Source organism: Canis lupus, chromosome X (genome assembly GCF_048164855.1).
Source record: "Canis lupus baileyi chromosome X, mCanLup2.hap1, whole genome shotgun sequence".
NCBI lineage: Eukaryota > Metazoa > Chordata > Mammalia > Carnivora > Canidae > Canis > Canis lupus.
The window spans coordinates 123,772,921-123,795,441 of NC_132876.1; the positions used below are offsets into that span (position 1 = coordinate 123,772,921).

A 22,521-nucleotide genomic window follows, 5' to 3' on the forward strand; every position below is an offset into this window, starting at 1 on the left:
CCAGAGAACCAGCAGGGTGGCAGCTTAGGCCTCGCCCTCATCCTTTCCAAGCTCTGGAGGCTGGAAGCCTGGACCAAGGTGCGGGCAGCAGGGTGGGTTCCTGCCCAGAGGCCTCGCAGGAGTCGGGAGCTCACTAAGTCTGCCCATTCCAAGGCGCACAGGTCTTTTCTCCAAACACATCCTTCGCAGAGTTTTCAAGAAACAGCCTCCAGGGCACTTAGGGCAGCCCCCGCCCCGGCCCCTCCAACACACACACACTTTGGGAAAGCTGAATTCCCAAGCATTGTGTCCCCAACGCGCAGATGGGAGTTGGGCAGGGAAACGGAGAAGTCTGGGCGGGTCATGGGGGGCAGGTCATGGGGGGCAGGGCGGGGATGCGGGCACCAGGAAGGTCCCCGAGGGAGAGTCCCCGGGGAGGGTCCGACCCACGGCCCCAGGGCACGCGCGCTGCAGCGCTTGCTGCAAGGAAGGGGCTCGTCGGCCGAGATTCCCCTCGGGCGCCTGCACCCTAGTGTCCCGGGGGTGCGCCAGGGCCCCGCGGAAACAGGTCTGCAGGATCGGTTCCCGGAAGCCCCGGGGCGGCAGGAGGTGCGGCGGCGTGGGCGGGACGGGCGCCGAGGGCCAAGGTCCTGCGCGTCCCGTGCGCTCGCGGCCATGGCTCCCGGGGCTCCCGGGGCTCCCGGGGGACGCAGCGCGCCCGCTGCCAGGTGCGCGGGGCCCGGGGAAGGGGGCGGGGTGCACACGCGGGAGCGCGGCCCCCGGGGCGGCAGGGCGGGCGGGGCGAGCCCCGGGAGTCGCCAAATCGCGGGGAGAGTCCGTGTCGCAGTCGCAGGGACGCGGGGCTGGAGAGCTGGCGCTGGAGGGTCGGGGGCACAGAGAGGGCACCCTCGGGCAGAGCGCGGCCGGGTCCCCACCGCCCCCACGCGCTCCCTTGGCCCCCAGTGTCCCCTCACCCCACGACCCTGCACGGCCCGGTCCCCACCGCCTGGGCCACGCTCCCTTGGCCCCAGTGTCCCTCCCTCCACGACCTTGCCCCCCCTGGCGAGGCCGGGTCCCCACCGCCCCCACGCGCTCCCTTGGCCCCCAGTGTCCCCTCCGTCCACGACCATGTCCCCCCACTGTTTGTCGGGTCTCCACCGCCCGGACACGCTCCCTTGGCCCCCAGTGTCCCCTCCCTCCATGACCCTGTCTCCCCACTCTCTGTCCCCCACCCCCGGAGAGGCCGGGTCCCCACCCTCCTCCACCGCCCGGACACGCTCCCTTGGCCCCAGTGTCCCCTCCCTCCACGACCTTGCCCCCCCGGGCGAGGCTGGGTCCCCACCGCCCCCACGCGCTCCCTTGGCCCCCAATGTCCCCCCCCACTCTCTGCCCCCCACTCTCCGAGGCAGGTAGCTCCCCCCGCCGGTTCCCTCTGCACCCCCACCCCGCTCCCTCCCTCCCTCCCTCCGTGCGCGCCCCCGCCGGGTTCCGCTCCCCGCCCCCGCCCCTCCCCGACTCGGCGGCACGTCCGGTCCCACCCCCAGGTCCCCGCCCCGCCGCGCGCCGCTTCCTTCCTCCTCGCGGCTCGCTCCCGCCCCGGCCCCGCCCGACCCCTGCCCTGGCGCGGCGCTGGCCTCGCACCGCCACCCTGGGGCCCGCGCAGCCCCCGCGACCCCCGGGCGGAGCGCAGCCGTGCCCCGTGCCCCGTGCCCCGTGCCCCCGCCCGCCGGCGCCCCCCACCCTCCCCGACGCGCCGGGCCCCCCTCCCGGCTTGCGGCCGCCCCCGAACGCTGCGCCCACGGCCTGTCCCGCCGCGGCCACCCCAGACCCCGGGCCCCAGTCTCCGGGCGCAACGGGGGGACCCCGCCGGGGACCGCGGGCACGCTCGAGCCGCCAGCTTGGAGCCAGGAACGGGGACCAGGGCGCCCCGGGCCCCCCCACATTCCTCCTTAGAAAGTGCGTGTCCGCCCTTGCGGCGACCTCTGGGCCGGCCTGCGTCCCGGGGGTCGCCCCGGGAGGGACGGGGACGCCTGGGCAGCCGGGAGGCAGGACGGCGCGACCCGGGGAGGCGACCCTACCCTTTAGCGAGGGCACCTCCCAGAAGGAGCGGGGTTACCAAGGGCTTCCTTCTGCGCAAGACACTTCACTGGGGCACACGGGCCCTGCGGGGAGTCCTGCGGGGGTCCTGGGGAGGGTCCTGCGGGGGGTCCTGCGGGGGTCCTGGGGAGAGTCCTAAGGTGGGTCCTGTGGGGGGTCCTGCGGTGGTCCTGGGGAGGGTCCTAAGGTGGGTCCTGTGGGGGGTCCTCCGGGGGTCCTGGGGAGGGTCCTCTGGGGGGTCCTGCGGTGGTCCTGGGGAGGGTCCTGTGGGGGGTCCTGCGGTGGTCCTGGGGAGGGTCCTGTGGGGGGTCCTTCGGTGGGTCCTGCAGTGGGTCTGGCCGGGGGGATCCTGGGGAGAGTCCTGTGGGGAGATCCTGCGGAGAGTTCCTTCGGTGGGTCCTACAGTGGGCCCGGCGGGGGGGTCCTGCAGGGGTCCTGATGTGAGCTACTGCGGGGAGTCTTGCGGGGAATCCTGTGGAGGGTCCTGCGTTGGATCCTGCAGACGGTCCTGCTGGGGTCCTCCCGGGGGGGGGGGGGTGTCAGTATGGGAGCAATCAGAGCAAAAGGAGGCAGAACGCACAGGAGACGGCTCCCTCAGTAAATCCGAACCCAGCACCCAGCGGGCACCACCTGCCTTCCCAGCAAGCTGCCTCGAAAGGCCGACTTAACATTGCAAGTAAACCCGAGACCTTACTTTTGGCCGCTGGCTTGTCTCTGCAGGCACTCCTGGTGGCCTCTCCTCCTTCTGTGTTTGCTCCCGGGGACATGCCAGTTAAAAGCAGCAAATGCGTTCAAACCCAATATTCTACTGATAATGGCAGATGATCTTGGCATTGGGGATCTTGGTTGCTATGGGAACAGCACCCTCAGGTACAGTATGCTGGTGGTCCTGGGTGTGCCCTAGCATAGGGGGGTACACGGCGCTGAATGATGCGCTTAAAATCTGCAAGTAGTGGGAAACTCCTTAGTGCCTCAGAGTGAAGGCCGAAGAAGTGATTTTTTGACAGGGAAGCAGGGTGCCAAACTGAAATTTTCAGAGAGGGCACTCCGGTGGGTGGTGTATTTGATTCATTCGGAGGGCTGCCCTAACACAGGGCCCCACATGGAGTAACTGTAGACAAGAGGAATTTATTCTGTCTCAGTCCTGGAAACCAGATGTCTGAGATCGAGGCCCAGTAGGGGAGACACGCTCCCCCAAGAGGCTCCAGGGAGGGTCTCTCCCATCTCTGCCGGTGGCTGGGGCCCCAGGCGCCCCCGGGCTGGTGACCAAGTCCCTCCAGTCTCGGCCTCCATCTCCTCACGGGGCTCCTCCTCTGCATCTGTGTCTCCTCGTCTGTCTTTTATGAGGACCCCTGTCATTGCCTGTAGGGCTCATCCTCATCCCGGAGGAGCTCATCACTAAATCCTTACCTAATTACACCTGTAAAGACCCCATTTCCAATTAAGGCCCCCCCCACCCTAGTGGATTAGGCCGGGCGGATCTGCTCTGGGGGCTGCTATTCACCCACCGTGGGCGGGCGCTGATTGCATATTCACAGTATGCAGGCTCCTAGGCCATCCCTGCAGGCAAACAAGTGGCCGGTGATGTTTGCAGGCTGATGCAGCAAGAGGAGAAAAGGTAGGAAAGCACCTCATTCCATTTCTTTTAGGAAGACCACCACCCCAACGTCACACAACCTGCCTTGGAATAGCTGCCCACCTTGGGACTGGCCTGCAGAGGCCCACCCCACCCCCCTTTGGTCACAGCCCCTCTAACATCAGCAGAAATCTGGCCTGTGTGTCCAGGGACCTTCCTTCCCCACGCTGACCCTGCCCACTTACATCTGCCAGAACAGATCCCTCACCCAGTGGAAGTGGACAGTTCACTGGCTTCTGGCATTTTCAGAGATGTGCATCCATCACCACGATGCATTTTAGAATATTTTCACACCCCCAAAGAACGCCTTGCACTCTCTGAGCCATCATGCCCTGTTATGGACTGAAGGGTGTCCCCAGAATTCATATATGATGAATTCCTAACCCCTCAGGACCTTCTGTGGGCTGCTGGTTTGGGTTCAGCAAACATAAGCCATTAATTAAGAAATCAAGAAACTGGGGCTGCATTCCCATTACCACCCCTAGGGGGGCAGCACCCATGATTTTTATGTCTAGTGTTTCTCCTTCCAGCTAAAATACTGGCAGTGCAAGGACGGTCTTTGGGGACATCCTAAAGCCAGCAAAGATGTTCTCTTAATTTAACTCATTGGCTCGTTGATGAAGACATTGGGCCAATCAGCGACAGGAGTTGCAGCATGCCACTTAGGGATGTGGGGCCGTGCCCCTCACGATGCACCTGTAAGAAACGTGGCCATTCTACCCAAACCTATTACACTTCGCTGGTCTTCAAAATGTTGTCTACACTGCACGTCCACCCACCCCAACACGGGCAGGCCACACCCCCCTTTAAAAATCCTGCCAAAGTAAGCTATCAAGGCTGACAGGTGAAGACTTAACGTGTGTAAGGACCACCTGCCTGAGGGAAACTGTCTTTGGCTCCACGTCCCATAAGCCATCTTTCCCTTCGTCCTTCAGTGATTTGCTATGAAATCATTCTGACTTCTGTAGCACATCACATAAGCCGCTCTTCACTAGTAAATCCGTCCCCTCGAATTATTTCCAGCAACCACAGTATTCGCTGTGCGTGCCTAAATACCCTGTAAGACGGTTGTGCTCGAAATCAGAGCTCACACATCCTCGTTGTCAATCCCTCCGGTCGCTCGTGTAGGCCACACCAGCTCTGTTTCGTATCTTGCCTCGTAAGAAAGGGGCCTCGAGAGCACATGAGGTGTGTAATGCACATGTAGCTGCGGAGGGTCAGAGGAATAGAAGTTCAGGACAAAAAAGGGAGCCCGGGAACTGGCTCTGTGGCCCTCTCAACCTGCTTCTGAATAGCTGTGCCATCAGTCACATGTCCAGCCTCAGTTTCCCTTCTTGATGTAAGGCCATTGGATGATCTCCATGTTTCTTTCTGGGCCCATAATGCAAAACACGGAAGTGACCCCTAATGCTCTAACAGCAAATCCACACCAGGCATGTGTTAACGATATAGCCAAGTCTGTAAATAACGTGGAAACTGCCCGTTTTATTACCATCATAGGAAGAAAAGATATCTCTTCTCCCGGGAAAGTCGCATTTATGCCCTACCCCTCCATTCCTTTGCTGAGAGTCACTGGGCTATTCCTCAGCATATTAATATCATTCTCAGAACTCTTTCTGGGTTTTTTTCCCTCTGTTTTTTTTTTTTTAATATCTGATCCCACATGCCAGAGAGTTATTTTAAACAAAAAGAATACATAAAAAATGAAAGGCAGTTGAGTGTAGTATTTCAGGATTATATTTGCCCATCAACTTCGTTAGGGAAACAGGGAGATGACATACATTGACTGAGAAGCAGAGAATTTAAAATCACTAGCAGCATCTTTCCTGTTTTAAGGTGTGTTTTAACAAGTAGAGGAATGAGATTCTGCAGGAAAGATTTCAATGCTGAGGTTGAAACCTGTGATGTTTTTCATTCTGTTCCACAGCGTAGATAATCATGAAGACATCTGTAAGAGATAAATACTTGGTAGAAGAGAGATAGATACTAGACAGATAAATGATTGACGGATGGTGAAATGAACTGATGGATGAATGGGTGAAGGATGGATGGATGGAAGTATTGATGGATTTCCATCAATATGGATGGATGATTGGATGGATGGGTGAAGACATGGATGGGTAGAACGTTGGATGGATGGATGAGGGTGGGTGGAAAGATTGATGGGTGGAAGGTTGGATGAGTGGACAAATGATGGATGAATGGAAAGATGGGTGGGTGAATGGATAGATGGATAGAAAGATGGATGGTTGGTTTAATGGATGGATGAAGGATGGATGGATGGATGCATTGGTGGTTGAAGGATGGATGGAAAGATGGATGGATGGAAGGTTGGATGGATGGAAGGTTGGATGAATGGACAAATGATGGATGAATGGAAAGATGGGTGGGTGAATGGATACATGGGTAGAAAGATGGATGATTGGTTTAATGGATGGATGAAGGATGCATGGATGCATTGGTGGATGAAGGATGGATGGAAAGATCGATGGATGGAAGGAAAGATGGATGGGTGGATTATGGATGGAAAGACTGATGAGTGAAAGGATGAATGAATGGAAAGATGAGTGGACGGATGGGTGAATGGATGGACGGATGGATAGATACATGATACATAGATCGGTAGGTAATAGATGGACGACCATTGGATATCAAACTAGAGATAGAACTTTTGTAAACTGAGACATAGGTCAGAACTAACATAATTATACTTCGCTGCTAGAATCCTATAAGCCCTTGCAATTCATATTCAGAGCTTAGTAAAAAAAAAAAAGTAAATTTTAATAGTTGGGTTATTGAAAACACCCAACATGAATACCGAAATGGGTGATTTTTAATAACAGCATTTATATTTCAGTTGCTCACAATTTTAAAAAGAGTCAAAGGGGACAAAAGCAGCCAGAGCAATCTTAACTGACAGCTGTTCTTTGAAAACAGAGGTGTGGCCAGGCCCCCGCAGCTGCCCAGGGGAGCAGGTGTCGAGTACCAGCATCAGCTGTGGCTTCTGGGCCGGCGAGGGGCCAGGAAGCCACAGCCGAGGGACTACGGAGAACAGCTTGCACACAACAGGGCGAGGGGCGCTGTGTCTTTAGGAACGGAGTCGTCAGGAAAGAAGCTGCAGGGGTCACAGAGTGGGTGGGTGGGTGGAACCCCCACAGGCAGCTACCTGTAAAACCCTAAGGAAATACTGGTGTGCTCCGCGCCCTGCTTCTCGGTGCAGGGGTCCTGGTCAGCACGTCCCCCGCCTGACAGGGATGTTTGTGTGTGGTTTGCTCAGGACACCCAATATCGACTGGCTTGCAGAGGAAGGCGTGAGGCTCACCCAGCACCTGGCGGCCGCCCCCCTCTGCACCCCCAGCAGATCTTCCTTCCTCACAGGGAGGCACTCCTTCAGATCAGGTCAGTGTGGTGGGGACGACCGAGACGGGGGCACGTCTGCGTCCACTCGTGTCTTGTCCGTGGTATTATTAGCGATGCTTGAGATGCAGGGAAAATGGTGCAGCTACCATCTGCGGTGCCATCACCCTGAAATTATGTAAAAAGAATACTGTGTTTTAGGTAAGTCACGCGATGATTGGGTTGATTGGGAATTCAGAGGCCGAAGCTGTCCAACGGTAGCTGGTTTGGGTTGACATCACTCTTATTAATTTAAATATTTTAGTTTAGAGGAATATTTCCTTATATGGCCAAGGGGACTTCGAAGAGGCGATTAAGTGGAGGGTCTTGAGATGGGAACATTATTCTAGATTATCCAGGTGGCCCCGTGTCCTCACAAAGGTCCTTATGAGAGAGAAGCAGGAGTCAGAGGACAAGGAGGACGTTGGTGTGGTGCAGTTCAGGTATGGCTTGTCATTGTCTGCTGAAGCTGAATGCACGCACGTGCCGTGACCCAGCAATGCCTAAGTACGTGCCCACCATGTACACATGTGCATGTTCTGCAGAAGATGGAATGGGAATGTTCACAGCACCACAGTCTGTAAGGTGCTGACATAGATATAGTTCATCAGTGGAAGACTGCGTTAATAAACTGGCGTATCCACGTATTGGAATATTGTTGTATTCTCTGAGCAGCCAAACGGAGTACCACAGATGGGGCAGCCTAAACAGACATGAATCTTCTCACCATCTTGGAGGCTGGGAGGCTGGGATCCAGGTGTGGGCAGGACTGGCTCCCTGTGAGGCCTCTCTCCTGGGCATGTAGACGCCGTGTTCTCCCCGTGTCCTCACGTGGTGGCCCCTCTGTGCATGTCTGCGTCCTCACCTCCTCTTCTTATAAGGACCCTGGTCCTATAGGATCAGAGCCCACCCCAGTGAGCTCATTTATACCTCTTTAAAGTATCTTCAAATACAGTTGCATTCTGAGGTGCTGGGGGTCAGGTCTCTATGCACAAGATGCTAGTAGCAGCCACTCTCCCCACCAACTTGTGACAACCAAAAATGCCTCCAGGCATTGCCAAGGATTCCCTGCGGGGCAGAATTACCTTTGGTTGGGAGCCACTGCCACAGACAGATCATGGAGAGACAATAGAGATAGGTAGGTAGGCAGATAGATAAATAGATAATAGATTGATAGGTGATATTAATAGATTGATAGCTGGGGAGATACATAGATAAATTATAGATACATGGATGGATGGATGGATGGATGGATGGATGGATAATAGATGCATTGATAGATTAATATAGATGGATAGATGGATAGAAAGATGAATGGATGTGTGGGTAGATGGATAGATGGAGGGATGAATATCGCTTCTCGGCCTTTTGGCTAAGATCAAGTGTAGTGGAGGGATGAATAGATTAGATAGATAGAAAGATAGATAGATAGATAGAGGAATCAATGGATGGATAGGTAGGTGGATGGATGGATAAATGGATGGATGGATGGATGGATAGATAGGTAGATAGATAATAGATAGATAGATAGATAGATAGATAGATAGATAATAGATAGGTAGGTAGATAGATAATAGAATTGATGGATGGATGGATACATATATATAGAATTGATGGATGGATAGATAGATATATAGATAATAGAATCAATGGATGGATGGATGGATAAATAGATAATAGAATCGATGGATGGATGGATAGATAGATAATAGAATTGATGGATGGATAGATAATAGAATCGATGGATGGATAGATAGATAGATAGATAGATAGATAGATAGATAATAGAATCGATGGATGGATGGATTGATGGATGGATGGATGGATGGATAGATCATAGAATCAATGGATGGATAGATAGATAGATAGATAGATAGATAGATAGATAGATAGATATAGAATCAATGGATAGATAGATAGATTAGATAGATAATAGAATCGATAGATGGATAGATAGGTAGATGGATGGATCGATCGATCATCGATAGATGAGAGGATGGATAGTTGGATGATGAAGAGAGAGAGAAAGATAAAGACACAATCTCTCCTGCTAAGACAGGGTTTCTCAACCTCAGCAGTGCTGACATCTGGGCTGGATGATTCTCTGTGGTGTGGACATCCTGGGCACGCTAGGGTGTCCCCACCCACCACATGCCAGTAGCATCCCTCCCTCAACTGCGATCACCCAAACCAATCCCGAGCAGAGTGAAGAGTCCACTGGCGTGGGCCAGGCCCCTCCCCAGGTGAGAACCCGTGCTGTAGCCGTGGGAGAGTGAGTGCGTGCTCTCTGCTCTGCTCCACAGGCATGGAAGCCCATGATGGGTACCGCGCCCTCCAGTGGAACGGGGCATCGGGCGGACTCCCGGAGAACGAAACCACATTTGCGAGAATCCTGCAGCAGCAAGGTTATGCAACCGGCCTCATAGGTACTCCTATTGTTCAGGGAGCAGGACGGTCAACCATCAAAAGAACTTGTTTCCCTGCAGGGCCAAAAAGTCACGCGTCCGAACCCAAATCAGGGGCTGGCCCCATGTGACCTCTCTTGGACCAGTCATACTGTTGGATCGTCTGTCATTCTGTAGGGAATGATGGGAATCCTCTGGAGAGCCGGTTCTCAGACATCATTAGTTCAAGGGCCAACCCTGTAAGACCACCTGTCTGAGAAGGGCACTCTGACACCTGCTAGGTTACTTCTTTGCAGATGGGCACTCCCCCGTCATGGGCCAGACGCTTGACCCTTTTCATTCCTTGCTCAGCCTGTGTGCTTAGAAGTCGTATCCCGTCTTACAGGAATCAGAGGCTGGATGACGACGGCGTCTTCCCTGACCCCCCGGTCAAGGGAGGGCTGGGTCAGATCCGTGTGCAAGGGGGTCCCATTCGAGTCTTCATCAGCTTTTCCACACTCAGAGTCCCCGTTGAGTTTAGAGGGGACCGTGACACCCCCACTTTGTCAGGACGAGGGAGGGGTAATCACCCTTCCCCCCTTTTAAAATTTCCTACTACTTTAGAAATAGAGATTATGTAGATTTACTACCCACAGTTCCAGAGGCTGAGGAGTCCAAGATCCCGGGGCTGACAGATTCCGTGTCTGGTGAGGACCCTCATCCTGCTTCACAGATGACCGTCTTCTCTCCATGTGTCACTCGTGAGAAGAAGGAGTGACCGTCTCTCTGGGGCGCTAATTCCATTCGTGGAGGCTCCAGCCTTAGGACTTGATCTCCTCCTCCCCCAAGGTCCTGCCTCCAAATACCATCAGCCTCAGGGTCAGGTCTCAACGTAGGAATTTTGGGGAAACATAGATACTCAAGACACAGCTTATCGCTTCTTCAGGGACATTTTCAAGGACTTTGTACGCATCTACTCTACTGCCTGTATTTCTCTTTTCAATCTTAAGACGTAGAGCAAAGCTTCTTAGTTACTAGAACTTTCCATTACCAGCTCACTGCCATTGGGTCAATGTCCTTCACCCCCACAACCACCCATGTATCTTCTACTCCATGGGTGGAATTGTTTTTAACACTAGATAAGTAGATTTATTTAGTGTTTACTGGAACTACGGACCAGGGTATCGGTTCCTTCTGTGAATCTTTATTCTTCTGGTCCACACACCTCATCTACATTTAGACAAGGCTGTTCTTCACGTCCCAAATGGTAGAAAGCAGACGAGAAGGAGACTCTCCTCTATACTTTTCTTCTCCACCCGTTTCAACCCATTCCGGCATTTTCGTTTCCTTAAATGTAAGCGGGGGTACAAAGGGATGTCCTTGGGCTTGGAACTAGAACCAATGCTCTGTAATGGGAGGGAAGAACAGGGTGGAGACCTGGTTTAACCTCTGCACTTGGAAATTATGGCAAATAGTATGTTGAACCCTTTTCTGTCCTATTTTGTAGCTAGATTTAAGCTGGCTGAGTGTCTGGAGCACATAAAATAGGAAGAACCCAATTCTTGTATATCCTGCTAGAATTAGACATATGGGTCTCCTCATGTTCCATCTCAGTGATTTTATAAAAGTTACTGCCTTTGGAAAAAAGTCTATTACAAGCATTTGTTGCTCACTAGTTAGTGGAGTGAGCCAGTCCTTCTATTCTGTTGTAAGATTATTCTAGAGCCAACCCCTTTATTGAGTGGTTGTCTTTTAAGTAAGAAATATCAGTAAATGATATTTTCTGAGTTATTTAATAGCAGGATAGTCTAAGCTTGCAAACTTATAATTCCTAACAGTCCAGAAAATCTTAAACTTTCAATCTCTTGATAACGATCATGACTCCATACGTTCGTTTAGTAGTGCCATGCGCTTTATATCAAACAAATTCATTTTATTCCTTTCTATTTTGAATTTCTATTATGTCCCTTTTTTTAATGATTTTATTTATTTATTCATGAGAGACCCAGAGAGAGAGGCAGAGACACAGACAGAGGGAGACGCAGGCTTCCTGCAGGGAGCCCGACGCGGGACTCGATCCCGGGACCCCGGGGTCACGACCTGAGCCAAAGGCAGATGCTCAACTGCTGAGCCACCCAGGAGTCCCTATTATGTTCCTTTCCTATTTCAGATTTTGCTGTTTGCATAGCATCCTTTTGATTGGAGCACGGCAGTTACTGAGAAGGTGATCGGTAGCACGCAGAATTCCTTCAAGAGTACTTTCAATGTGTGTTCTTTACCCCTCTGCTCTTATTTTCAGGAAAATGGCACCAGGGTGTAAACTGTGAATCCCGAACCGACCACTGCCACCACCCATTGAACCATGGATTTGACTATTTTTATGGCATGCCTTTCACGCTGGTGAATGACTGTCACCCAGACAGGCCCCCGGAAGTAGATGCCACCACCAGAGCAAAGCTGTGGCTTTCCACCCAGATGGCGGCCCTGGCGGTACTGACCATTGCTGTTGGCAAGGTTTGCGGGTTAATCTCCGTGTCCTGGAAGGTAGTTCTGGGTGCGGCCAGCCTCGTCTTCCTCTTCTTTGTCTCCTGGTACGCCAGCTTTGGGTTCGTGCGCCGTTGGAACTGTATCTTGATGAGAAACCATGACGTCACAGAGCAGCCCATGGATTTGGAAAGAACGACGAGTCACATGCTACGGGAGGCCGTTTCGTATATCGAAAGGTAATAAAACCCTCCCATTTTTAAAGAGGAGGTGAGTTCTCAGAGCACCTGAGTGGGTCTCTTTGCCATCTTTGGGATTTCTTAAACCAGCCCCAATGGTGAGATGGGTTTCAAGGACTCAGATGGATCAAATAGTGTTGAAACAGGTGCCATTGTATCTGAAGGATGTTTTTCTTCTTTCAGAAATAAGCACCAACCATTTCTTCTCTTCTTGTCCTTGCTGCATGTACACATTCCCCTGGTAACCACAAAACAGTTTCTCGGGAAAAGCCAGCACGGCTTATATGGCGACAACGTGGAAGAGATGGATTGGCTTGTAGGTAAGTCAAGGTGCGGCCGTCCCTCATTCACCCTTGGCCTCACCACACAACTTTGGTAACAGATGGGTCTCCCGACTATGAACTGGGTTGCAATAAAGAATAAGAAAAGGCAAGGATAGGGGGAGACTTCCCCATATCATTCACATGCTCCTTCAGCACTTCCGGTTCCTCAATCTATTCCTGCACCAAATCATCCTTCCACAGAATGCATTATTTAAAGCTGTCATGTGACATTACAGAAAGGGAACCAAGAACACTGTTGTTCAGGGCAACGGACCAACATTGCTGGTCCCCCCAATGACCTTGAGAAAGCCTGGAGAGATCCAGTGAGTGACCTTGTAGATTCTGTTTGCTTTCACAAAGAAGTATAGTTGATACACAAGGTTACCACATTTCAAGTGTATATAGATTCTTAAAAGAACGTAGACATCTAAATTCTTGCAGGACCTGATGACTTGTCCTGGGAGAAGCATGATGATTATAGTCGACCAGTAAAGAGGCAAACAACCTCAAAACATGAGGGTGGGTTACATAATGCTTTAAAAACATGCATTTCCACTGTGCACCTGCCCACGTGGTTTGAAATCTCTACTTTCAGTGCTTTAGATGTGCATTTGGTCTCCGTAGAGAAAGCAAGGGCTGGGCTTATAGATGGCTCTGCTCTCCTGAGCCTTGGCCCGCATGTGCCAACACCACTAATTGATGCTCACGGCTCTGGCTTCCTCCTATCTCAATAGGGGTCTCCCATGAAATCCTTTCTCAGCACGTTCCCACCCCCATGCACTCTTTACAGACACACATATTCATCCCAGCAGTGCATGTTCAGAGCACGCCATCCCTGGCATACTGCCTCTAGGCGTTTATTCTGTTTTCCATATTTGTGATACCTTTGTAAACAAGATTCTGAATCTTGTGGTATCAGAAAAATCAAGATAGGGGCTCACACTTTGTGATCACATTCATAATGATGGTGTCTTGGCGACTGCCGAGTCCCCTTATGAGACTTTCTAGCAAGAAAGGACAAATTGGGGTTGCATTCGCTGATGCTATTTCACTGGCTCTGTCGTGAAATGTTCCAATTCTCTCAAAGGTGAAGTCCTTAATGCCATTGAAGAAAACGGTTTGAAAAACACGACATTCACCTATTTTACCTCTGATCATGGAGGACATTTGGAGGCAAGAGACGAACGTGGCCAGCTGGGGGGATGGAATGGAATATTCAGAGGTGAGACCAATGGATATCAGGGGTTAAAAGGCAGATAAAGGACCCACCAAATGACTCCCAGAAATACAGGTTGGAAAACAACCAGAAGGGGGAAAAGTGTGCATTTTCAAAGGTGGATTTCTTGAGCAGCTGCCATACACCAAATTCTATCCAGATGTTAAGAGAGAGAAAATAAGACATACGCCCTTCCCTTCAAGGGTTTACATTGTAGTGGAAGAGAGAGATATACAAATAAATAAGATAAAATTAAAATAAATGCCACCCTAAATCAAAGGTAAGGCAGTAACCATAAGCTTAGTTACATATGTCCCTGTATTCCACTATGTCATGTGAGATTTGGGGCATTATACCTTTGTTTTTCCATTTTTAAAAATATTTTATTCATTTATTTGAGAGAGAGATAGAGATAGAGATAGCATGAGCAGGGGGCGAGAGGGAGAAGCAGGCTCTCTGCTGAGCTGGGAGCCTGACAGAGGGGTTGGTCCCAGGACCCCGAGATCATGACCTGAGCCCAAGGTAGATGCCTAGCCAGCTGAGCCACCCAGGCGCCCCTATATTGCCATTAAAAAAAATCTGATACAGTCACTCTGCATGATTCGTGGATTCCATATTTACGAATTCACCTACTTGCTAAAATTTATCTGTAACCCCAAAATCAGTACTTGCAATGTCTTTGCGCTCATGTGAACAGCAGTGAAAACATTCATTGCCCGACACACACGTTCTCAGCTAAGGTCAGATGAGGCGACCCTGTTGCCTACATTTCATCTCTCAGACTATACACACGTGTCCTTTTTGTGGTGTCTTTAGTGGCCATGTTTTTGTGATTTTGTTTGGGTTTTGTTGATGACTCTGCTGCTTCAAGTGGCTCCAACTGTACTGCCAAAGGGCTGTGCTCTGTTCCCAAGGGCAAGAAGCTTGCCATGGGCCGTATGGAGAAAATAAGTACGTTAGATTAGCTTCATCCAGACTCGAGTTCCCGCACTGTTGGCCGTGAGGTCAATGCAAACGAATTGCAGTATCTACCCAAGAAGGGGTCTTTAACCAAAACATATGAAAATAGACCAATTGGCTGTTGCAAATACAGGGACCAGAGTCTCCCTGGTACTGAGCCCTGGATTAAATCTGGAAGTCGGGGTTCAGTATTTGCTAACTGGGTGTTTGTGGCGACTTTGTAGAACATCACTCTGGGGAGTAATGAGGGTCGACTGTGTATGTTCCTACAACTTGGAAGTGGATGTTTTCTCCCGTCTTCCGTGTACATCCTGAAGCTGTAATAGGTTCATGATTCTCATCATTTCCAGTAGTATATTCTACAAACCCCCGACACCTTGATTTCCGACTGTGAGACCCAGAGCAGAGTAGCCGCAAAGCCACATCCGACTCCCAACGTACAGAACCGAGACCTAATACACAGGAGTGAAGCTGCTGGTTTACAGTAACTTATTATGCAACAGCAGCAGCGCAAAATGAAAGCAGGCGAGGCGAGTGCAGTTATTACAGTTTCCAAACTGCAACAAAGCTGCATTTATTTAGCAAGACTCCGAACACATGTACCCTTCTTGTTTACAAGTCTCCTTTTGTAACATAGGATGGCTTTAACTCCCATACCCAGAGTTCCTAGGGAGTATAAGCATGTTGTCTAATGCTCAGTACCTATACGCCTTTCCCCAAGAGCCAATCTGGGCCCAAACCCATTGCCAGGGGTCCCAGAAATGAAAAATAACCAGGAAAAGCAGTAAAGGAACAGGTGGGTGGTATGGCAAGCAGGTGGGAGAGGAAGAGAAGCAGGGGAAGAGATCCCAGACCCAATTTCTAGTCCTTCCAGAAAGAAAAAGGATAGAGGAAGGATCATGCACACTGTGAAATCCAAATGCATTACACCTCTGAAGCCACGCATCGCACGCCCCGTGTGTTCCAATGGTCATAAAGACTCATCGAATGTCAAGAGGAGAGCATATGGACTCCACCTGCCAGTGGGGGTATGGCGAGGTTCTGGAATTATTGCAGCAAATATTTTGGGAGGTGCAGGTTGCTAAAGTGTGCATTTGTGAGCAGGGGTGCCCAGGTCCATAGACAGAGACAGACAGGTGTATCCAGGTGTGTGTGTGTGGATGGGACCATCTCCTGGAGAATTCTAATGGCACTTACTTACTTACAGGTGGCAAAGGGATGGGGGGCTGGGAAGGCGGCATCCGCGTCCCGGGGATCTTCCGGTGGCCTGGGGTGCTGCCGGCTGGCCGAGTGATCCACGAGCCCACCAGCCTGATGGATGTCTTCCCCACCGTGGTCCAGCTGGGGGGCGGCGAGGTGCCCCAGGACAGGTACACATGCAGTGAGACCCCTTCATGCCCCAATTCCTGACAGCTATCCTTTACTATTTCACATGTAATGAGAAAACCTACCACGAGATTAAAGTTCTCACATCCTCGCATGGAGGGGACAGCCTAATGCAAAATAATCACACTCGGCAAAGAGTGATGATATAAAATATTGGGTCCTTCTCGTTTTGCTGTTTTGGTAAAATTTTATAACTCCGCACAGCAATGAGGGGATTGAAAGCATTAGATGTCGATCCGTTGAAACTCATCTCCCTATGATTTCCTGAAATGGACTTTTGCCCATATTTTAGTGAGGCTCTCACAGCATGCTTTAAAAAATGATTTATTACCTCAATATTAGCACATGACCAAAGTCTCTTGCTAACACAAGATAAAAACAAAGCAGTAAATATTTTGGTCATGATTGGATTTTACTCCATTTAGAGGGGCAAATAAATACTCCCGTATGAGAGAGATGGAACCAGTGCAGGTACATGTCTGTGCTTATAAAATAAGACATTTATCTTAAGGGATTGGCTCATGCAATTGTGGAGGCTGGCAAACTGAAATCCTTACGTCAGGCCATCAGGCTGCAAACTCAGGTAGGATTGCTGTGTTGCAATCTTGAGGCAAAATCCCATCTTCCCTGGAAAACCCGTCTTTGCTCTTGGTGGCTGTCAACGGATTTGGTGAGGCCCACCCTCATTATGAATGGGCTCTGTTTTGCACAGAGCCCACTGACTGTGGATGTCAACCATTTCTGAAAAAACAAGTGCCCTCACAGCAACCCTTAGACTGGCGTTTTACCAAATCACTGAAGACTGTAACCCAGCCACGTAGACACAGAAAACAGAACTGTCATCATTAGGGTATAATTAAAATAAAGGTGCTTTACAACCGTAAGGAAAAACACTATGTTTGCACATTAAATTCAGATCAAGGATTTTTTTTAAATATCAGTTGTTGTAAGGAAGACTCTCCAGGTCATGTGGCCATCACTGGCTGTCTTCATCGCTTCCTGCAGACGGATGGCATCTTTTGGAATCTGTTATGTCTTAAAATGTTGCCTGTAGTGCTGTGTAACAAATGACCCCACAACTTAGTGACTTTGTGTCTAAAAACAATGACATGCATCTTGCTCAGCAGCTTGCAATCTGCATAGTATCAGAGAGACAGCTCATCTGTGCTGTTGTTGCTCTTAGTTGGGGGGCCCTTACAAGGTTAGAGTTTCATTTCCAGGTGCAACACAGACTGAATGGTCTTGGTCTGATCCCTTCCTATGTCTGTTCATGGAATCAGGGTGATTGATGGCCGTAGCCTGGTGCCCTTGCTTCGAGGGGCTGCTGAGCACTCAGCACATGAGTTCCTGTTTCATTACTGTGGAAAGTATCTCCACGCGGCACGCTGGCACGAGAAGGACAGTAAGTACATACCTTCCCCCCGGTGCAAGGGGTGGCTTGCATGAGTCAGGGTTCCCCCAAGAAACAGAACCCACCGTGTGTGGGATGGATGGATAGATGGAGGGAAGGGAGGGATGAGGGGTGGATGGATGGATGGATAGATAGAGATGCATTGAGGAAAAATGGAGAGATGGATGAATGGGTTGGACAGATGAATGAACAGAGAGAGACAGATGGACAGATGGATAGATGGGTGGGTGGATGGATGGATAGATGGATGGATGGGTGGAGACATACATGGGTGGACAGGTAGATGGATGTATGGATGCATGAATAGATGCATGGTCAGATAGAGATGGATAGACGGATAGATGGATGGGTAGATAGATGGATGGGCAGGTGTATGGACAGATGGACAAATGGATAGATGGATGGGTGGATGGATGGATGAGTGGAGAGATGGATGGATGAGTGGAGAGATGGGTGGATGGATAGATAAATGGATGGGTGGATGATGGATGGATGGATGGATGGATGGATGGGCTGTTTCAGAGATGAGTGGATGGATGCATGGATGGACAAATGAACAGATGGACAGACAGATGAATGGACAGATGCATGCTTGGGTGGATGGTAGATGGTGGACTGGTAATAGGATAAATTAACATGTAATGAGATAGATGACAAGTAGATAATAGATGGATGAATGACAGAGATAGAAGATAAGGAGATGTAGACAAATGGATGGATAGAAACACACACAGAGGTTTGAAAGACATGTCTCATGTGGCTGTAGGGCCTGGCAAGTCTGAAATGTTCAGGGCCAGCCCTCAGTCTGGCCGGCGTGGATGCTGCCACCTGGATTCTAAAGCCTAGAAACTCAGGCATGATTTCTAGATCGTACTCCGCAGTCATTCTTTCCTCTTTAGGGACCTTCAGTCTCCTTTGTCTCACACGTTCAATTGATTGGGTGAGACCCATCAGTATGGAGGGCAGCCTACCAATATAAATGTTCATCTCATTGGGTGCCCTGACCACGTCTCCATTTGCCTTTAGGTGGAAGACTCTGGAAGGTCCACTACATGACGCCACGATTCCACCCCAAGGGCGCAGGGGCCTGCTACGGCCGGGGTGTGTGCCCCTGCTCGGGGGACGGTGTGACCCAGCACAGCCCGCCCCTGCTCTTTGAGCTCTCCAGGGACCCTTCTGAGGCACGGCCCCTGTCCCCTGACTCTGAACCTCTGTACAACATGGTAGTAGCACAGGTGGGTGAGGCTGTGGAGCAGCACAGAAAGACCCTGAGCCCTGTGCCCACCCAGTTTTCCCTGAGCAACATCATCTGGAAGCCGTGGCTGCAGCCTTGCTGTGGGACCTTCCCCTTCTGCGCGTGTGGGCAGGATGAAGATCACAGTGAGACATGACCTCACACTTGGCAGGATGCCCGTCATCAGACAGACAGACGGGGTGAAACGAGTTGGCGGGAGTGTGGCAAACAGTGGAACCCTCATGCCCTGTGGGTGGGTATGCGAACTGGAGCAGCCACTCTGGAGGCTCCTCAAAAAATTCAAAATAGAGCTTCCTATGACCCAGTGATTCCACTGCTGGGTATTTACCCCAAAGGAAATGGTAATAGGATCTCAAACAAATCTGCACCCCCATGTGCACAGCAGCATGATTCATGGCAGCCAAGACCTGGAAGGAACCCAACTTCTCATCGATGGATGGATGGATGGATGGATCAATGGATGGATGGATGGATGGATCGATGGATGGATGGATAAAGAACAGGTGGTCCATCCACACGATGCAACATGACTCAGCCACGAGAAGGAAGGAGATCCTGCCATTTATGGATGACGTGGGGTGGACCTCAAGGACATTGTGCAAAGTGCAATAAGTCAGACACACCTAGGGAAAAAAAAGCATGAGCTCACCGATACATGCAATCTTAAAAATAAAAAGAAATTCGAACTTGTAGAAAGAGAGGATACAATAGTGATGGCTGCTAGGAGTTTGGGGGGAGATGGCTAGAGGATGCTCAGAGGACACGAACTTTCAGTTATGAGAGGATCACATCCTGGAGATGCCTGGGCCAGCACGGCGGTGGGGGGGAGGGGCTAGTTTCTGATCCTGTATCCTGTCCTTGAAATCTGCTGAGAGACTAGCCGTGCGGTGTCGTCGCCGTGCACACCCTACGTGATCATTAGCGAAGGTGATGGGTGTGTTAATTCACTTCACCGGGGTGGTCATTTCACGCGGTGTACGGGTATCGCATCATCGTGCTGTACACCATAAATACATACAGTTTTGCCAGTTCTGCCCCCGTGAATCTGCGAAATAAATATTGAATGTTTAAATTAAATACTTAAAAGGGAGAAGCACATCTCGCCCACAAACCAGGACGATGGAAGGGGACACACACCATAAGGTCTAGCTTGGGTTTCCCTGTCTTGAGTACCGTGTCCTGGGCACAGAGTGGGCAGTGGACACCCAGTAATGCCCCCAGTCCTGCTCCTCTCCTAAAGCTCGGGAGTGATCATGATGCCAGGATCCAATTTTTGTACACATTGATTTTAAAGCATCCATCCTTGGGGTTTCGCTGTGTCTGCGGACAGCCTTACACAAGGGGAGGCTGATGTTTCCGAGCCTCGTCTTTCTGGCTAACAGAGAAACCAGCTCCGTGTCTGGTGTTGAGGATTGGATGATCTCCTAAGCGGCTGATGTAACCGCACACATTACATTCACTGCCCCTCTGTCCTCATCTTACGAGTTAGAAATTACTTTGGGGCTGCTAGTAACAGACATCGGGAATAAATGCCATAAGCGAGAGAAGGATGTGTGCTCTCGGAGGGGAGCAACCGCGGGCTGGCAGCCTCATTGCAAATGCACGCTCTACTCTCCTCTGCCTCATGGTCTCAGGATGGCTGCAGCAGCTCCAGCCATGACGTGGACATTCCGGGCTGCAGGAAGAAGGGCATTCCTCCCAGTCGAGTCAGCCCCGGCGAAGGGGATTTTGCAGAAGTCCTAACCCCGGACCCCTGCCTCCATCCATAGATAGAACTGGGAATTGAGAGATGCACTCTTGCAAGTGGGCACATATCAGCCCCGGTGTTAGAATCAGGGTTCGTCTCAGCCTGAAGGTGAAACAGCCTTTTTTTTTTTTTTTTGACTTGACTTGACTTGACCAAGGTCTTTGATACATCATTTCATTGCTAAATTAAGTGACTTCTTAAGCATATTTAGCCCTTGCTGTTCATTTATAAACGTCAGGAATTTCTGCAAGAAATCTCCAGGGATTTTTTTTTTCCGTCCTTTATGACTTTATCTTCTTGTGAGTCAGTCTTTTCCAGTGAAATGTCTTTCTGCTCACAGAACACTATCAGTATCCAGCTCTACATCACTGTGTTTCTTTTTTTAATGCAAAACTGACTGGGTGATGGGCACCGAGGGGGACACTTGACGGGATGAGCACTGGGTGTTATGCTGTATGTTGGCAAATCAAACTCCAATGAAAAAATATACACACAAAAAAATGCAAAACCGAGGCAGAAGATGGGATGCCCAGCAGGGGGTGGGGGCGTGGAGGGGATGGGGGAAACCCCCCCCCCCCCCGCCACCACAAGGCACAGGGAGCTGTGTGCAGACCCTCTGGGGTAAGCGGGATTCACAGCAGGGCTCGGGCACTCAGAGCTCATTCACAACCTGACCGGACAAGCCCCAGCTCAGTCTCCAGGGCTCTGGACTCACAGTGAAACATTGGCAAGGAGCCTCACCGGTTAGACCGGCTGTGGCTTAACTAAGGGGCAGGACAGACCCCTCCCCTCCGCTGTCCGCTCTGAGCCAGCTTGAGAGGAGTTTCCTCCCACACAGCAAATGGGGAGCTTTGCACGTGGTGTCGGATGTTGCTGAATCCCCACGGCTGCCTGCCTTCCCCTCCCACACCCTTGTACCCAGCTCTGCCTGAGTGTGAGCACACCCAGAGGGGTCCCGGGGGTGCACTCCAACATCCAAACTGGGGAAAATTTGCAGATGTGCTCAGCTTTGGGTGGCCCCAAAGATCAGCTGGTTAAACATCCAGTGGGGTGCTCACCAGCACGTGCAAAAAACCCCACATATTTGGACACTCTACCTCTCACAGTGTCCCCAAGAGTGAATGCCAAACCCACCAGGGACCTAAACATTATGAGAAGAATCTGCAAAACATTCAAAAAAAAAAAAAAAAAACTCAGGACAAAATCTTTATTTTTGGGGGATTGGGAAAAGATTTTTGTTTTTAAGGATACCCAAAGCCTGATCTACTATTCAAAACTTGATAAATGAGAGTTTATCAAAAGTCAAAGCTTGAGTGCTTCAAAGAGCACCGTGAAGAAAAGGAGAAGATAAGCTCGGGACCGTGGAGAAAAATATTTCCAAATGAATACAAATCCATAATAAGGAGACAAACCATCCGGTAAATGAGCAAAGACATGCAGTCGTTTTACTAAAGATACGAATGACTAATAAGCATGTAAAATGATAATTGGTCTGTGTTTCCTAATTCAGGAGTGGTGGCCCCAAAGAACCCCTGTTCTGCTTCAACTTGTCTCCAGTCCAACGCCAAAACCCATCAGCACTCGGGCTGCTCGCGTGCATTCAGGTAGCACTCAATGGTTTCAGCAGGATACGACCAACTGAGGACACTATACTTTGTTCCTCTATATCTACGCACTGTCACCCACCCTACAACGTCAGTATATCTACAAGTGCTTCTCCCACATGCCATTGCCTCCTGCCCCCAAATAATAATTGAAAAATATTACTAGGAAAATGCAATGTAAAAAAAAAAAACCCACACAACCCTCTTTTAATGCACCAAAATATTAGTTATAGTACAGGTCAAATCTCTTGCGGATTCAACTTCTACAACCGTGTAGTCCTGACTTTACGTAGAATAGATTCTGGCGTTGGCATTATTCAAAGAACAACACCATATTACACCTCTTACAAATATGTTATTTAGAAACCTCAGAATGAACTATTCATTTATTGAATATGTCATGA

General features: G+C 50.5%; 1 protein-coding gene across 3 annotated transcripts; it reads left to right on the top strand.

The window, feature by feature from the left end:
* Window positions 1-580: 580 nt before the first annotated feature.
* On the top strand, window positions 581-19,843 carry LOC140628223 (arylsulfatase D-like). Of its 3 annotated transcripts, none has more exons than XM_072817360.1 (10): window positions 581-707; window positions 2,797-2,946; window positions 6,990-7,111; window positions 9,412-9,534; window positions 11,792-12,215; window positions 12,399-12,535; window positions 13,626-13,760; window positions 15,922-16,084; window positions 17,381-17,502; window positions 18,538-19,843. In XM_072817360.1, exons 1-10 carry the CDS (start codon window positions 655-657, stop codon window positions 18,900-18,902), a joined length of 1,794 nt encoding a protein of 597 aa, XP_072673461.1. In that variant the 5' UTR covers window positions 581-654; the 3' UTR covers window positions 18,903-19,843. The 3 variants fall into 3 exon arrangements, with proteins under 3 accessions (XP_072673461.1, XP_072673462.1, XP_072673463.1); XM_072817361.1 differs by lacking the exon at window positions 581-707 and adding an exon at window positions 1,802-1,935; XM_072817362.1 differs by lacking the exons at window positions 581-707; window positions 6,990-7,111 and having other exon boundaries at window positions 2,807-2,946.
* Window positions 19,844-22,521: the final 2,678 nt, after the last annotated feature.

Bases quoted from the DNA above. Each gene is read 5' to 3' on its own strand.
- LOC140628223 (XM_072817360.1), top strand. From the start codon at position 655: ATGGCTCCCGGGGCTCCCGGGGCTCCCGGGGGACGCAGCGCGCCCGCT. The intron at 708-2,796 runs GTGCGCGGGGCC...TTGTCTCTGCAG, and splicing joins CGCAGCGCGCCCGCTGCCAG to GCACTCCTGGTGGCCTCTCC. The intron at 7,112-9,411 runs GTCAGTGTGGTG...TCTGCTCCACAG, and splicing joins GAGGCACTCCTTCAGATCAG to GCATGGAAGCCCATGATGGG.